Source organism: Talpa europaea (genome assembly GCF_964194135.1).
Source record: "Talpa europaea genome assembly, chromosome: 2".
Taxonomy (NCBI): domain Eukaryota; kingdom Metazoa; phylum Chordata; class Mammalia; order Eulipotyphla; family Talpidae; genus Talpa; species Talpa europaea.
This window is the reverse complement of record NC_140068.1, coordinates 27510406-27529419: the sequence shown is the minus strand read 5'-3', so window position 1 is coordinate 27529419 and position 19014 is coordinate 27510406. Positions and strand designations below refer to the sequence as shown.

General features: G+C 33.7%; 1 protein-coding gene across 2 annotated transcripts in view; it reads left to right on the top strand.

Moving 5' to 3' along the window:
* The window catches only part of LAMA2 (laminin subunit alpha 2), a gene marked incomplete at both ends in the record, with an annotated part of 514626 nt that overhangs the window by 281832 nt on the left and 213780 nt on the right, over positions 1-19014 (top strand). For both annotated transcript variants that reach the window (XM_084228925.1, XM_084228924.1), the window contains 2 exons: positions 16899-17000; positions 18377-18588. In XM_084228925.1, coding sequence (XP_084085051.1) covers positions 16899-17000; positions 18377-18588 — 314 coding nt within the window. The remainder of the gene's footprint in view (positions 1-16898; positions 17001-18376; positions 18589-19014) is intronic.

Here is a 19014-nt window from a genome sequence, read left to right as displayed (position 1 = left end):
TCAAAGGAGCAAAATTTACTTCTCCTTCCCTTTTCCTGTCCACCAGCAAAACTACTAAACTTTTTTCTCATATTATCTTGATATAAATAAAGAAATTTTTATTTTTGTAAATGGCTCCAAAATAGAAATCCATGATTCTCTTTGCTATACCTTTAGATTTATTCTTGTTTTGCATGGAACCAAGCTTAACATCAAGCTTTATGTAAAAATATGCTTATCGAATTACCTAATAATGGCTAAAATTACAGTAGAATTTTATTTGGTCCTGAAAAATGATTAAATTTTCTTGAATGTCAGATGTATAAAATAAAGTATTACAAAAAGTTAATAAAATGATGAATGTGCTTGCCTAATGATTATGATATACATTAACATTTCTTCAATTCCCATTAGCTTAATATAATGTAACTCTAAAAATGTCTATTATGGTATTAATTTGTTAAAAATTTATTATGCAAATTAACATGCATAAAGACTGCTTTGCCTGGATATTTTCTTTCTCTCATTTTTGAAATTTTTAATGAATTTAAAGTTTATTGTCAGATTTGATCATTCTTTAGAAATAGTGAAATACCTTTTTTGTTTTATATTGTTTAATTATTTGAGTCATTATTTTAAATATGTAAATTATATGATTAAACAGTAGGCAATATGTTATTAGTATATATCTTAGAATTAGTTACTAATTAGAAAGGCTTTTACTTTTGTATAATAGCAATTAAATTATTCGTAACATTAGTTTTCCCTAGTCCTTCTTTGTTATAATTAAAATCTATGAAAATATATCATCAACTTCATATACTTGAAGAATGCTCACTACATATTCCTTGATACTTTTTTATTGATGTACACACAAGCAATTTTAGTAGTATAAACTTTACTTTGTGACTCAGTTTAAGGAAAGATGATATAAACACTTAGCAAGTAAGTCTATTGAAGATTAAGACAATAAAAAGTAGTATTTCATAGAAATCTGTTAACTTTATATTTATAAACAAGGCCTATACAATGAACTATTCTAAAGATTGCTCTCATGACAGACCACAAGTACACACTCTAAAACCAAAAAGTTTTCAGTTTTTATTTTTTTACCATAGTGTAGTGAAATTCACTAAATTCAAAAGGACAGATAAAAATTGTAAATGACCATTTAAAATTCTAGGAACATGCTATAAAATAATTATTTTAGCAATAAGAAATTAATTACAACTATATATGATTTAGAAAATAAATTATTATAAAGATAAAACTCTGAGATGTAACAAAAGCAGCATTCAGGAGCAACTCTAAAGTCCTAAATCCTTTTGTTATAAAATAAGAGAAGGAGGAAGAAGAAAAGAAAAAATAAATCAAGCATCCAACTGAAGAATCTAGAAAAATATGATAAATAATGCTTATCACATTCTTTATGAATAATGACCAGCACCTCTCTACCAACTCTGAGAATAATCATTATATTCTGTTCATATCTGTATCTTTAAAATCATCAGTTCATAAAACATGGATTATATATATTCAATGAATGTTGATTGAATGAATGAAATCAAAAAATAAATTTGACCCCAAAAGGTTGTAGTAGAATGCTACTCTATTCTGTGCTCATAAAAACAATATATGAAAAAATGGAACAGTTACAGGGCCAAAGAAAGAGCATTTAAGAAAAGCTGTGGCACAACATCGCTTGGGCCTGGTGGTTGTGGAACCTAACAAACTAGCCAGTGTACTTGACCCATGTAGAAAAAACCTTAAGTATTTTACAGTTATCTATTGCTAAGTGACAAGCCACCTTAAAAAGTATAAAATAACACTTGTAATATGCTCACAAATTTTGAAGTTAAGAAAATTGGTCAGTACTTTGCTTCCTCATATCTTGGGTCTCATCTGGCAAACTTGCAGTGATGTAGGCATTGAATGGCTGAGGTTTCTTCATGTACATGTCCAGTGCCTGGACCATAATGACTCTAAGGCTGGACTTGCCTGTCATAATCCATCAGACATCCCACATGTAACTGATACATGAAGCCTGGGCTTCCCCAAAGCACTGTGGCCTCAGGGTAGTTGGACTTTCTTCATGCAGGCAAAGCTTCAGTAGACCATGTACTCGAAAACATGACAAGTGAACAATGGTCTTTATGACCTGACCTCAGTAATTGTACACAATTACCCATTAGTCAAACCAGACACAAATCTTCCTGAGATCCCAATGACATTCTTTGGGATAAAGAATACATGACCATATTTTAAAAACATTATGACAAAATAAAATTTAACAAATAACATGTTGCCTTAAGGAAATTCTATCCATGTAGACATGTGTAGCCACATAGAAATGAAAGCCAAAACTCAGAATCTCTGCCATTATATGCAAGTTGGCTTCAGATAGATCATGTTATCTTATTTCCCCTTGTTTTCTTACTGTTAAGTGATTTGCCGCTAAAAAAGCAACAACTGAAGTTGTTTGATAAGTAGGGAGTGAATGAAATCAATAAGATTGTCAGTCAAATTCATACACAATTACTTTCAGAATATTACTATAAACTCTATAGTGACACAAACTACTATCTATGTAGCATTGAATAAATAACCATTAGAGATCAGTCAGTGGAATATGTAGGAATTCTTTTTTAAACTACTTTTAGTAAATTTCTAGGAAGCATCTAGTATGATAAAATTAAATCTGTCATTTCCAGGAGTTATGTGAGTGACCTAAATGACCTGGTTTAGGAGAAAGGTTAAAAGTCAGAATTCATGCCTCAGTAGTCAAGGTACAGATTAGCTCAAATGAGTTGTTCAGTGTCATTTAGCAAACCATGTGGCAAAACAGAAAATAACTTGAACCCTGATTCTGTGTTTTCCTTCTCTCTCAGTGGAAGAAGTTACTGTTAAATGGAATAGAAAGTTTATGAGATTTTGCTGTTGCCATTTACAATATCTATGAGGTACTGCACATTTAATTGGAAATGTGTTGTATTATTTATTAGTGCCCGGAGATAACCTTCTGTTTTAACTGATAACATAAGTCCCATGCTTTTCTACATACCAGCATCTAAATGGTAACTCAATGAGAAAAACTGATGAGGAGCCTGAAAATTAATGAGACATAAACACTTTGACTCTGACCTTGAGATGCAATTTGGTGTTTATGATGTTAAATTGATTGCCTTCTTTTAAATAGAGAAACAGCTGGTCTGTGTGGGAGGGATGTTCAGTTATGACTGAGAAGAAAAAGGAAAAACAAAAATGTGAAATCTTCAGAAACAGTATATAAAGTAATACCACAGAATCCCATGCAATATGGTGAAGTTCACATAATGCATAAAGGTTGCCACCCACCTCAAGTATACAGTTGCTGTGCTGATGTGAAATTGTATGGAGAAAATAAGTGTCCAAAGCTACATAAATATTTACTCCCCCCCATGAGAGTGTGAGAGAGTGTGTTTTTTATGTTGTGATTGATAGGACTGCTTTTATACCCCACTTTGAACTCTTAGCAGAAACTGGAGTGTCCTACGGGTCTGTCTGCCTTTGTATGGCTGGAACTCTGTTTTCTTAGAAAATAGTCAACACTGTTTGTACTCCCTTTGTTATAAAAGAGTACCTACAGTTTATGGGAATTTGGAAACTTAGTAGAAACATTGCAGACTTCCTCATATATCTTATAAGAAATACTCTGCTTTATTGAAAATTTGGCCATTGTTTTCCTTTACTTTTTCCCATCCCCCTTTTATGGAGGCCATACTCTGACCTACTTTCAACATGTGTGCGATGATATTTATAGATTCTGGTGAGACTGTTTTATTGTAATGATATCGACTGAAAATAAAAAGGAATAAAGTGAAACAAATCAAAATACTGTCTATCATACAACTTGAATGCAATGATTTCTGCATGTTGCAATTCTAGTGAAGCAAGAGGTCTTGAACATTTGGTTGAAGCTATATGATCTTATAGATATCAGATTTCTCTTGTCATTTAACTCAGGGGTAGGACTAAAAGGAATCAGATAATAAAAGTATACATAATGTGTAGTTTCTAAAATGTGCATTAATAAATATTTCTTCTCATAAATCTTAAAATAACAGTAAAATAAGCAGGAAATTTTTAAAATTTGCACAGTAGAGATAATGTAAAAGCATATTGGGGTAAATACTTGTTTAAAGTCACACTTCTGTGAAATATTCATTAACTGAGACATCATGTTGGCTCTTTTCACTTCCATAGTGTGTAATTTGGTTTTGATTTTGTTCTTTAAAAATATTTTCAAAATTAAAATCTCCTGGGTGTAGGGTTAGCTAATACTCAGCTATCTTTTCTCCCTTTTACTTTGTGTTTGCTCAGTATTACCTTCTGAGGAATGCCTCTAAATGTATTTTTAAATCACTCAATGTACTTTCTAATTGGTTTCCAGGAACATTTTTCAAGTGCTTAAATCACAAATATTTGACTTCTTTGAGCTATAGCATATAGCAATGCTAATTCAGTTAAAGGCATTTTATCTGATAAAATTAATTTAAGAATAAATAATATCAAAGTAGTAACCACCATGTGCTTTGGAATTGGCCCATATTTTCTATTTTATTCTATTTATCCTGTTTTAATACATGTACACATATATCTACATATACGCATATGTAATTATTTCCTTTCATGGATTTTTTTGTAAAAACCTTTCAGCGTAGGTATTTTCATTTTGTTTTAGAAATAATAGAACTTATAATTCAGTGTTAAATTAAAATTTCTGAAGTCACACGTTTATATATTGACTAAGATTATAGAATGGTCAGTCTTATTCTGAAAGACTTGATCTTTGATTATAGATACTATGCAAAGGGTGTGTGTGCATGTGCTTGAGTGGGTGCACATTGTCTATAATAGAAACTACGAATACTAAATTAACCAATTAACTATCACTAAATCAGCTGTAAAATTTAACATGGTGGAATTGCAAGTGGTTCAGTGATATCAGATCTATTTCAAACTCAGTAGTTGCAGGCATTCGTTCTGCATCATCGCAGAGAGATGTACCACTATTCAGATATATGCAGTGATTTGGATATCCTAAGCAGTAGATCATTCCATTTTCAACAGTTCTATATATTAGAAGGTAATTTTTCCCATAATAAAAAAAAATGTTTCCCTCTCTCCCACCTCCTTATCTAAGTTCTATTTCTGTTCTAAGTTCTATTTTCCTGCTATTGCCACGATAACTCTTCAGATGTTTGAAGAAAACAATCATGTTTTCCCTAAGTCTTCTCTTTTTAAGGTAAAATATCCCCATTAACTTTCCAAACCTATTTCTCAGCTCTTAGAGTCATCAACATCCTGGTCACAGCTCTTTGGATGAACTCTAATTTGTTAACTACTCTCTTAAATAGAGGTGTCAAGAATTTGCTTTCACTAGCAGTAATTGAAGTTGGATCATTGCATCCTTTAATCTGTATTCTAGGAGTCTTTTTAATACAGAGAGTATGCTGTTTGCCAATACATTAGAACATGTTGAAATGGTTTTTATAACTTATAAAATATGTATTGGTGGGTGCTGGAATTTATACTATTATCCTAGCATATAAAAGCTGGTGGAAAATAATGACAGATAGTTGCTTTATGCATATAAATATATAAATAACTTAAATATTGATTTTTCCCTTGAACTGCAGATCAAACTTCCCAAATGCTAAAGGTTCCTTGTTTTCATACAAATGCATTTGTGGTTTGCCATTGACTATAAGAATACTATAAGAGCACAGTGAGCTCTTATAGTAAGTTTAAATTACACAAAAGTTCAAACAGACAGATCTCCTTTAGTCTGTTTTAGGGCTGACAGAATATGAATACAGAAATCTGTAAAGGCCTATTTTATTAACTGCAAGGAATCTCATAAGAATAGGACAAATTCGTCCCAGTTTTGTATGTTTCTCCATCTACAATATATTGAAATGATATATAAAGAGAGTTGAATTTGATTAAAATTCAGCAGGTATTTATGTAGCGTGCAGTATCTGTAAGATGCTTATGTAAAATACCATAGGGAAACACTAAAAAATAAGATCTGAATCTTGTCATTACTCTGATATCCTCAAGAAACCCTAGGATTTTAAAATACATAAAGAATCATGATCTTTAAGTGATTGTGATAGGTTTTCAGTGTAAAGAGTTCACAGTATTTTAATTTTGAAAGCTATCTTCATTGAAACATACTGACTTACCACATTTGTTGAAATCATGTGTTGGATGTAAAGTGAGAAATTTTATGTGTAGTTTTTCATTTCATTTTCAGCACAAACTTCTGAGGTAGGCGTAATTCAGCTCATTTTAGAGAAAAATAACTAAATTTTGAGACACTAAAAGCATAAAAAAGGTTCCCAAAAGCTAATGAGCATTTAAAAACAGAAACCAAATCCCAAACCAGGTCTGTAATGATGGAGGTGGAAGGGATATGGTAAGTGAAAGAAGTCAGGGGAAACGATAAATCTCATATGGTTTCACTTATACATGGAATATAGAGAAACCAAACAAATGATCAAAAACAAAAAGACAAAAACTTGCCAGCTGACCTAGATAGGAGGCATCCAGGAGGGGTGGGGGATAATGGACTCAAAACAAGGGAGGGAAGAGCGTAATGGAAGATGGGATGTTGGTTCATGACTACTATGGTGGTGGGACACCTACAGAGATGACACCTGAGGGGAGAAACCAAATATTGTTCAAAATTGAACAGAGATGCACAGCGAAAGTACTTAGTCTAAAAATAAACATAAACAAAACCAAAACAAAGCCAGGTCTGGCAACTGTGCAGGAATAAACTTGGTCTTTTGTCTTATTTCTATATTAATAGCTATGTTAGATAACTACCAATTCTTTATCCGCTCATTCTGGAAGAAGACACCTGAATGCACTTTATTAACCTGTTGATTCTCCTCTGGGGTATGACTTAGTTTCCGTTGCTCCTTTGGGTATCTTTCCTTCTAAAATTCACAACCAGCTTCTACTGCTATAATAAAGAATTACCAGCAAACTTTGCAATAAGGGGAAAAAAAGAGAATAGTGGTAGATCAATTTATCATCAAATCAAAGAATATTGCAAGACTGGGTTCTAGCTTCTGCTTTTCTGGGAAATAAGGTGATTGTTATTTCTATCTCTATATAAATAATATAAGCTGAAGTTAATTGAGCTCATTTAGACATATATTTAGTGGTGCAGAAGGTATAAACATTGAGGACTGCATATGGGCAAGTTGAAAACTGTTCACGTGTACTCTTGTTCCTATTTTTTTTTCATAAGGGAGGAAACAATACCCATATGCCATCCAAAATAATGAATATTCTTATATGGAAAAAATTTTAGCAGTAAGTGAAAGATTAATTAGCCTTCTTATTCAAATAGAAAATAACAATGCTGATTTCTTTTTACAGTGTTATCATAATTTTCCACAAGAAAATGTATTTTATTTTTATCTACCTGTTATTTATAGAAAAATAGTAAATCTGTTTCTCTTTAGGTTAATGGAACTTGGATTAAATTGTGTCCTATTTTAATCAGTATCAATGTTATATATAACGCGCATTCAGTTTTCTTGGCAAAAAAATTGAAAAAATGTTAAGCCCTAGTCAATGAGATATCTATGTATGTAAAAAAAAGCCTTAATTTATGGTACACTTGAAAGGATCAGTGTTTAATTATATATATTACATGTATTGTTGTACTGAATATTTACTCATAATAAATTAATCCAACCCACAGCCAGAATACTAATGGAACATTCCATCCAAACACAAGGAAGTAAACAGAAGATAAACATCTGTTGAAAGGACCCTGGTTTGAGTCTGGGCCCAATAACAAAAGGCATTTGGAGAATTTGGCTGCTACCATTTACTCACATCTGTTGAGATTGTGCTACTTCAATTCTATGCTTGACCAGTGCATGTCACAATGTAGCACATAGTATTAAATCAGAAATACTAGAGGAAACATTAAATTCTAATTTATTATTTGGATTTTACTGTTAAACATTCATCATCTTCTGTGTAATGCTTAGTAATCTGTTTATGAGGTTCTTACATTTTTAAGGGTCCCCAAATAAGTATAGTATATTTAGTTTGTAGAAAATATGTGAAATAGGAAGAAAACCTACTCTATTTATTGTATTTTAAAATTTGATCTGCCTACCCTGGAATTCTTGTTAATTAAAAACACTAGATTGTCTGGTTTTCAGTTGAAACCAAAAACATTCTCACCTGATAAAAACCTTTGAAAAAAAATGATTTGTTTATTTATCCATACAAGAACTGGGATACAGGCCAGAGGTGCGGGGAGTGAGAGGATTCACCAGAGACAGAATGGGGAACAGAACAGGCAGACTGATGAAATACACTGCTGACAGGAGCAGGGGCTAGACAGGAGAGGTCTGCTGAGCCATGTGTGAAGCTCCCTGGCCGGCCGGGGGCTTGAACTCCTGCAGCAGAGGCTGTGATTGCTTCATAGTGCTGTGTTCAGCCCCTTGCACCACCAGTGAGGTCCTGATCAAAACCTTTTAATCCCATATGCTTTGAATCATTACTGAGCATAGCAAGAGTATAATTGGGATTTACTTTGTTACACAGAAGAAAGCTTATGCTGTTGATGCCATTCAAGTAGATAAACCATTAATTTAAAAAACTGTACACATATAAACTTCTCAATTTGTCTATGTCTCTCAAAATTTTGTTTTACCTCTGAATAAAAAAACACTATAATGCATATTCCTTGACATTATCAATAAGAAACATTGTACATACATATTGACTAGGATGTAGGTCATTAAATTTTGAAGTCACAGTGAACTGTGGGAATAGCATATATGATTAAGTAGTTCTGTAAGCAGCTGGAGGTCTGGGCTACAAGGACATTTCATTGGTTGATTAATTAGTATTACCAGAGGCAGTATCTCCATTGAACTGCCACAAAACTCTGTCCCTGACCCTGTCGTATTCATAATTTTCATCATTGTTATGGATACATATGGAATTTAGATAGATCAAATTCAAAGGAATCCACAATTATCCTATTAGGTTGGAATGGTGGCAGTGGCTATGTCTGAAGGGAAAAATTCCAGTCTGGCCTTTCCTCAAATTATGTGTGTCAATAAGACATGATCATTATTGTAAAAATAAATTCAATCAAAGTTGTGCTATGACTATGAAAAAGGAGGAGGGGAGGAGAAGATAAGAAAAAGGAGACTGGTCTCTGAAAGGGAAAGAGGAAGGAAGGTAGGCAGGCAACATAGGGAAAAGGAAGGGAAAAGGCAAGAAAAGCAGATGGAAAAAGAAAAGGAGGAGCAGAATAAAGGCAGGGAGGCAGGCAGTGAAGTTCAAGATTTTCTTTTTTAAATATTTATTTTTATACAAGAACTGGGGTATAGGTGGGAGGGTGAAAGGATTCACCAGAGACTGAGCAGGGAACAGAACAGGCAGATGGACCAAAATACACTGCTGAGGGGAGCAGTGGATGAGACTGGAGAGGTCTGCTGTGCCATGTGGGTTTCTCCGTCGCCAGCAGGGAATTGAACCCGCACTGCAGAGGCTACAAACAGCTTCAAAGCGCTGTGCTCAACCTGCTGCGCCACCAGGGAGGCCCAAGATTTTCTTTTTTGTATCCCCTGGACTACATAACCTGGTCCCTTGCCCTCCAAACCAACATCTCTAGATGTATTGTCTTAACCCATTTTCCATTCCTTAACGGCAGTGTGATTTTCAAAGTTCTCCCATGTAAATTCTAGATGTTCTTTAATTCAACATCCCCTTGCATCTGTTCTATTGTCAAGTTTTGAAAGGAGAAAAACGTGATCTTATCTCAGTACTACAAATGTAAAGTAACAAAAACAAAAACAAGTAGAATACTGTTTCCAAGTTAAAAGAGCTACATGAATAGATACATTAAAAAATACTTTTAAGAGGAGGATGCATTTTCAGCATTTAGGAAGATAGAAAGATGAATTACTTGCCCAGTTTGTGATACTAAATTGATATTGACAGCTAAGTGTCATTTATCCTGTTCAATATTAGAAAGCCTATTTATGATTTGATTTTTTAATATAACCTCCCTGAAATATTTGTTCTGGTAAGCAAAAGCAACAATTAGGTTTTACACCCCACTTACTGGAATTAGAGTGACAAATTTCTGGCATCAGAGAACCAAATATGTTGTGCTTATTTTATAGTAAGCTCCCAGCTCCCTAGATAGATTACCACTCTTTTGCCCCTTAATTCATGTATTTTTGAGATCAGTAGAGGGAGGAAAGGGAGGTTAAAATACAAGTATCTAATACTAAATACTTTTGTAAAGCTCAGTCTTATGAATTACCTTTAGCCTTTTCTACTCATGAGGGAAAACTTTCCTGCCTCATTAAATCTTTAATGCAATGTGCTGCATGCACACTACATTATTATATGTGACATTAGGTTATATATTGCAAGTAACTATAATGTTACTTGCAAACAAGCTGTTTCTTTTCCCTGAAGGTAGAATTAAAATAGGTACTCATGGTAAACAGTTACTGTGTTGTTCTTTTCTTAATGGGGTGAATTTGAGGATCAGGAGAGTGAAGGACTTAGCTCTGAACTATCCCAGGAATACATGGGTGCTGCTTCTTTTCCTTGTAGTGCCTTCTGAATTTGATATCTGACTCTCCTTGAAGAGAATTTCACTTAATATATATGGAGAAAGGTAAAAGGCTGTGTGGTCTTTGGGGACTCTAATAGAATGAACTAGTTTCATTAAATTCACTTTCTCTTAGTATTGAAAAGGATACAACTTTCATCTCTGGTAAATATAGTCTAATCCATCCAGCAAATACAAGAATTGCCTCAAAGCGAACTGAAATTGCCTTACTTCTACCTATGGGAAACCATATTTCTTTAACCAATAGAATGATGACAGTTTAGTTCCTAAATAGCAGGAGAAAATGAAATGCTCTATGACTGCACATACAGTGCTCTGTAAAATGGCAAAAATCAATGTCTCCAAAATGAGCTAACCAAAGATAAAATTAATGAATTGACTCTACAGTGTTCAAAATTGTGGAAATCAAAGTTGTGCATGGTACACGTAACTTAGCCATGTCGTGGGCTGTCTTATTAGAGCTGTTCACTATTAGTGGATGACTTTGTTTATACAGAGGTCTATCTATCTTAGGATCCTTTAACTCTCTTATTTGTTGTGGCTGCCCCCAATACCTCAGTAGACTTTGGAAATATCACTGATGGCCTTTTGTTACCATAGTCTTTTGACTAATACAACATTAATCATGAAATGAAAGATAAGCAATATTTGAATGGTCAGAAGACTGTAGAGATGAGAATTTCATAAAAAAAATAGTTTAAGCTAATCACAAGAGAATGGAGAGATTTAAGAGAGATATAAGAGAGAACTTTCTCAGTTCATGGTACTGTTAGTGTCTCCATATTTTTGGCAGTGCCTTCAAGATGAACCAAAATATGCCACAGTAGTTAGCACCAAGAATGTAATAATTATGTATGTTTCAGCAACTGAACTCTAGTTTAAAGAAATAATGCACATGAATTCAGAAGCAATAGAATAATTTATTCTCTTCATAAATACCCACATTTACTTACTAATGGAATCTGTGTAATGAGTAACTTCTCAAGCCTGAGAATCAAATCTGATGCTGCTAGCTTTACTTCATGTTTAAGATTGATTTTTGTACAACACTTGTTTGTTTTTTGTTTATCACAGCAGTCACTGAAAACTTTGCTTAATAAAGATGTAACATGGCTGAAACAGCAAGTAATAAAAACAGAGCTCAAATTTTTGAAAATGTCCTTAAATGGAACATAGAATTATCTAATATTAAAAGCACAATCTATCCCAAGCTATTTGTGTGGTGTCCAGCAAACATGTGGTATCATTGCACAGAGTTTGTGAAGAGGACAAGGCAGATCATATAGTGTATGGAGACTGCCAGAAACTTAAATGATATTATAGATCCCAGGGTCACTATCTTTCTTTGTTGGGAAGTGTCACAACAGAAATAATAGCTGACAAAAACTTTCCCCATCAAGAAATTAGAAAATGAAATCAAAATGTTTAATGAAGGTCTAGTAAGTATCATGTGTCAATGTGAATGGAAAGTTAGATAAAGAAACATTTAAACAGAGTAAGATTGAGGACTAATCTGATATAAACCATAAGGTGAAAATAATGTGTTGACCCCAAAGTTTCCAATTTAAATAGAGAAATAAAGCAATTTGCTGGACCCAATTATGAAAATTCACAAAATAATCAAGTTTCTTTCTTGGGTAGATCCAGATAATGAAATTAACTTTGAGTTTATTGAATGTATGGGATATTATTGAACAATGTATGAATGTATGGGATATTATTGAACATCACTGTTATGAGCAGAATTGTATCCCTACAGAATTTGTATCAAAACCTCAGAATGTGGTAGTATTTGGAGATAGGCTCTCTAAAGAGGTAATTAAGCTAAAATGACGGTATTATGGTGGGTACTAATGCAATATGACCAGTATCTTATAAATAGAGCCAATTAGGACATAGAAGTGACCATGTGAAATTTCAGGGAGAAGACAGCCATCTGTAAGACAAGGGGAGAGGACTCAAAAGAAGGCATTCCTTGTCAATCTCGCCTGTCTTAGATTTTAACCTGTACAAATTAATTTCTCTGTTTAAGCCTCCTGGAGGCTTAAACGAGGAGTCATGATATGGCTTAAGGAACCATGTCAGAGAAATCAATGAGAGGAAACAGTAAGAGGCCAATCCATGAGAGTAATGGAAACACAACAGAAAAGGATAACCAAAAGGGAGTGAGAGCTTTATAGGTATTCATACACTGGTATTGAATAAGAAAGAAAAAATATATCCACAAATGAGAGAGAGGTGTGACAAGGTCAGGCAGAGGACTATCAGGAACACTTAGGGCAGTAGAAATCAAAGAAATCAAGAATGCTAAGAACTACTCCATGAAACATAAAGACTAAGAATACAACTGAACAAAATGTTCGTTAGAAGTTGCTAGGCATAATTTATAAATGACCTTTAAAGAAACAGTTTTGGATTACATAGTCATTATCAGAAGAGAAGAGGAAGCAGGCTAGGTAGGTAGGGACTAAGGAGACAAGCTATAGTGAAGGATCTGTATTATTGTACTTTTGGTAGTAAGCTTAATGTAATATATACATATGATGATTTTCAATATGCACCTGAAATTTATACAATGTTATAATGCAATGTTACTTAAATTTTTGAAGAAAGGAAATTATACATCCATTATAAAAAACACACTTTTTTTGTGTGATGGGGGAGTGGGGATATAGGCATTTATATGCAGAAATTCAGTGACAGGGAGGGTGTCAAATTGCTGATTGGTTTCTTCTTCTAATGGTGATCTATGGATTTTATTTATTTTTCCCTTAAGTACATAGTAGAACATTGATAAATATTTGCAGTGATGTCTTCCAACCATCATGAAGTTAAAGCCATTTAACATCAGGGCCTCCCTGGTGGTGCAAGGGGTTAAGCACAGCACTATGAAGCTGTCCACAGTCTCTGCAGCACCAGTTTGATCTCTGGCCGGCCAGGGAGCTACCCACATGGTACAGTAGACCCCTCCTGTCTCACCTGCTGCTCCTCTCAGCAGTGTATTTCAGTAGATCTGCCTGTTCCGTTATAATAAACACATTTTTAATGGAGTACTAAGGACAGAAGATGGTTTGTAGGAGATAACATAAGGAAAGGTGGATGGGTTAGAATAAAGAAAATGAGTATAGTAACTGGTATCTCAGAATTTAACAGTGAAATTAATAAATGATCGCAGATAATAGATAGTGGAGGAAAAATAGCAATTCCCTATTGGTATCATTGTGCACATTAGATATGATGGAGAAGGTGAAGATTGTGTACTGACTGGATATTGGGAGAGCAGGTAGTGAGGGCATGGAGAAGTCATATAAATATATAGACATTTGGAATATGAAGCTGAATAAGAAAATTCTTCATCCAAAGCTATAGAAAATGACAGTTTATAGTTTAACATTCTCAAGGCATTTTACTTAAAAATCCAGTGTCCCTCAGTAAAGAAGGCGCTGTCTTACAATTGAGTAATTACAAATATTTTCATACAATGGAATATAATCTTTGGGGAAGACATACTAGCTCAAAATAGCATCAGGAAATGCTTGATTTTATTGCTTATGAAGAGATCACTTCATGGAATTGAAGGAGAGAAGAGGCAAGGGAAATTAATAGAGAATAAGTAATTTTTCCTAGGGGCACAGACTCTAAATTGTGAGTTGATAACTTAAGCAATCCTCTTTACAATTTACTTAAATAACTACTTGACTAAACACTTATATAGAGGTGATCATATATGTATACTATTAGGGTAAATGAAAAAACAATGATTCTAATATAGAAATAGTACTTGTAGCTAGGGGTTAAAAAATCTGGTAATAGTATCATATATCTTTTTAAAATTGTTTTCCACATAAGTGGAAGTAAAATGGATTCACTCATGAAAATTGTTAGATAATTCATAAACTGGTTCTAATAATGGCAACACATTGGTATCAAAGATACATGGAAGAGTTGGAAAATTTTTTTAATGAAATACGAGTAAAAAAGCAATTTTTCGTATTACTATTTTTATTGAAAACCCTCAGGAGGATAGGTTGAATAAATTCTCCTTGTTTTCATTATTATTTATATCCTAAACCCCCTCTCTTTTTTATATAGTTTTTTGTTCCTTTTTTCCCCACTTGCATACTCATTCCTCTCCCATACATGACTGTAGCTATTTTAAGTAGGTATAAACTACACTAGTAAATCAATATTTTAACAAATCACATTTTACTATTTCTTGTAAAGTCTTAAAAACCTGGAAATTCAAACAAAACCTATTTTGGCTCCTTTTTATTGGCAAAATGGTAAATTATCTTTAATTCAGTGTTCTTTATATCTGGATTTATATGGTAATATCTTATTTTTTGGCAATATCTTAAAGTAATTTAAGAAATTAAGAATTCATTTAAATTGGTCTTTTTTCTTAGGGAAATATATCCAGAAAAAAATGCCACCCAAATTTTAAATACTCAAAATATATTCAGAAGCGCAAAAGTTCTACAGCTTATAGCTTTATGTCCCAACATCCTTCTCAAACCCAATCCCTACCTCCTATTAAATATTCTAGTAATTTAGAAAATTCTAAATAGTTCAGTCCTCTGAAATATATAAAACATTCTTTTCTGCTGCCTTTCCAGATTTCTTTCATTGAGGAAATGCCTGATTGATTTGAGCAAGCATGCTATGTGAAATTTTGGATGTTTATTTAATAGAACCAAAAACCCTTTTACATAGATTCACCCCTCATTACTCACAATAATGCCAAATGCTTTAGTCCAGGCTGATATTTATTATTTTATATATGAAAAGACATTAGAGTAGGGCTATTTCTCAGCAGAGCAGAGGAATAAAAGTTTTCTGAATTTTAGTTCGTCATAGAACTCCATGTAATGAGCTTTTACAAGACGTTGAGGAGCTGCAATTTAAAAACCTTATTTAATCAGCCATATGGAGCTGTGTGCCATTCCCTACGGGACTATGCTGAGAGGATCTGGCTTCCTCCTCTTCCATCCAGTGCATCACCAGGAATTGCTTTGTGGTCTGGGTCTGCCATGAGAGGCCACAGAGAGCCAGCAGCAGCAAAGCCTGGTCTCTGTTTTTCAGCATGGAGGGAACTGTAGAATACAAATCATCAGCTTTGTTTTCTGAAATCTTTATTTACAATGCTGGAGTGGAATTTTTTAAAAGGGGACTACAACATTTGCATTGAATCCTGTCACTCAAGCTACAGTGTTGATTCCTTCCTGTCCTATAAATGATCTTGCTTTCCTATTTTTTTTTTCCTTTCTACACGGTTATGTCAATGTCAGAGGACGTAAACCTCAAGCATGCATTGTATGGGGCTTGGCATGCATGTTGGAAGGAAAGAAGTTTGCTTAATGAAAGTGGATAATATCAGTCATTCAAACTAAGCATATTTGACTGCAAAAGGGAAAGTGTAACTGCTTTGGGAGTTTTGATTGAATTTTATCATAATATAAAATTTGCTGCTATTCTTTTATTTTTCTTTGACCAACAATATTTCCCACTTAGCTTATAGTATATGTAAAGTGTCTGTCAAATGGAGTAATGTCTTTGTTGAAAGCATTCAGACCCACAGAAAGTGAATGACCCTCAGGAATGGATAGAAATCTCCCAATTTTGACAAAGATCCTTCTCTGGTTGGGAATTATATAGCTCAAGTTATAGACTAGGGAAATGACAGGAAGGGCTGTGTTTGGTTTCATGGAACTTAACGTATTTCAACAAGCCTGCAATACTGGAGAAAATAATACATGAAATTCTATTTGTGTCAGGCTTGCAGTTGATAGGTAAGGTTTGTATAAAGGTTACTCCTAAAAAAAATGTCTGTTACTCTTATTTTACACTCCTGTGATTTCTTCTTCCAATCCCTGCCTTTTAGAACAATAAAATGATTTTAAAATAATAAGAGAAATAGATTTTTTAAAAAGATTTATTTATTTATTTATCTATTTATTTATTTATTTATTTATATGAGCACTGGGTACAGTCAGAAGTGTGGGAGGGTGAGAGAATTCACCAGAGCCAGAGTGGGGAACAGAACAGGCAGACTGAAGAAATACACTCCTGAGGGGAGCAGCGGGCGGCAGGAGAGGTCTGTCATGCCACGTGGGACCCTCTCCGGTGGCCGGGGATCGAACCATTACTACAGAGGCTAGGCCACCTGGGCCACCCTAAGAGAAATATAATTTAATAGCCCATCTCCTGTCCTTTAATGATTATATATATTCCTCTCTTGTAGCTTTCAGCAGCTGGAGGACAACTGACATTTACTGTATCATATGACCTGGAAGAGGAGGGAGAAGATACAGAACACGCACTACAACTTATGATTATCTTAGAGGTAGAGTGAAAGGATTGTCAACTATTTATAGTCTCTTGCTATTTATGGTTATTCCATACCTGGTTGGTTGACATTAATTTATATACTACTATAGAAAATTGATATCCTGGAAATTTTTTTATTCCAGTCTTATGTTTCTGAGACATTTCTGAAAGATTGAATATATTCTTTGGGTTACAATGATAAAGGAGACCTTTTTGATTAGATTTGGAATTTCAATTTAAAACTCAATGACCATTTTCCCAAGAATATAAAGTGTGATGAAAATGTTTGGTCAGACACTAACCTACATAGTTGTATTTTTTTCCACCTCTCCTTGCTTCCAAGTAGATTTATTGTTTACTTCTTCACATACTTTATCAGAAGTAAATGAAATGCAAGTTTATTTAGGAAACTTCAGAACTCCAAATTATGATAAGAAGGATATAGGATCAATTGTTTCCAGGATTTGGAGGGCCATAAACACTTCTAAAATACTGAAAGTCTAAAGTTCCTTTAGTGGTCCTCTCCTAGTGTTTCTTTTCACTTCCCCTTAACATGACACCTGCCCCCCCTCAACTTATGCCTTCCTTTGCATGGCACATGCCTCAGCGGCACACACCTGCATGCAAATTTGATTCCAAATGGGTAGATCTTGATTTATCACTAGACTCCATCATTCTTTGTCTTTCATGCATGTGAATCAGTGACAAAATTGTTTTCCCAAAATGAGTATTACCAGTATAAGATGAAGTGGCTAGATGTTATCTATCTTGTGTATATGTGTAAGTGCAAATATATTTTGGAATTCCTTTGTGATAAATTAGGTTCAGTAAGATGTTATATATTTTCAATATAAAAGAACTATAAGAAGGATAACCTAAATGTCATGTCAGTCAATATAGTCTATTCTGATATCATTATCCTTTTGTCACATTTGACTACAGTACTTTTTCTTGATTATTCTCATATAAAAAAGTCCTTTGAAACTATAGTTTAATACTCTGTTCTGCTTTCTTCCCTATTGTTTTATACAACACACATACCACAAAGTAATGCATTCGAAATATTTTCTGCACTTGTGTATAATCAACGTATTTATAATCACATATATGTATAAGTTGCCAGGTATCTATTATTTTAGATAATAGGAGAAATAGGGTCATGCATAATCAGAAAATTTATATTTTGTAATGTACCTGATTTGGGCTAATATTTAAATTGTCTTTTTATGCCTTCCCTGTATACCAGACATATTCTGAGTGACAGGAAAATCATCCTGAAGTTAAAAATCTACTGAGAATAATCCACAAAGTGGAAAATCAAAATACACATACTTTTTACCCCAGTATACTCTCTTTTCACAGTTTATTCCTTTATTTTTTTTCTCCCTTTAGGGAAATGACTTGAGAATCAGCACAGCCCAAGATGAAGTGTACCTGCAGCCATCTGAAGAGCATATTAACGTATTGTCACTTAAAGAAGACTTTTTTACCTTACATGGCACAAATTCCCCAGTCAGTAGAAAAGAGTTTATGACTGTGCTTGCAAATTTAAAGACAGTCCTCATACAAATCAAGTACAGCCTTGGGATGGATGCCATCTTCAGGTAAACTCAAGAACTGCATTTCCCAGTGTTCATGCATTTTCCTTGAGGTTATCAGGTATAGGTTGCTAAAGGCTTTTGAAGATCTCTAGGGTTTGTTGTATTCCAGTAGTGGATATATTAAGGCTTAAAAATTTTAAATACCCAGGTGACTTTGTCTTAGCCCTTTTTTACTATTGATGATTCCTGTCAGACTGATGTATTGATTGATGATTCCTGTCAGAGTGATGATCAAAATTATTCCTATGGTAAAAAATCCTATACTGAAAAATAAAATCTCCTTTATGATGGCTCAGAGAATGGGAAACAAGAGATGTAATACCATAATTTGAAAGTCGTTGGTAAAATATTTTCTTCCATTAATTAGTTTCTGACATAATATATATATGCAGTTACGAATTGCTTAACAACATTTCAGTCAATGATAGC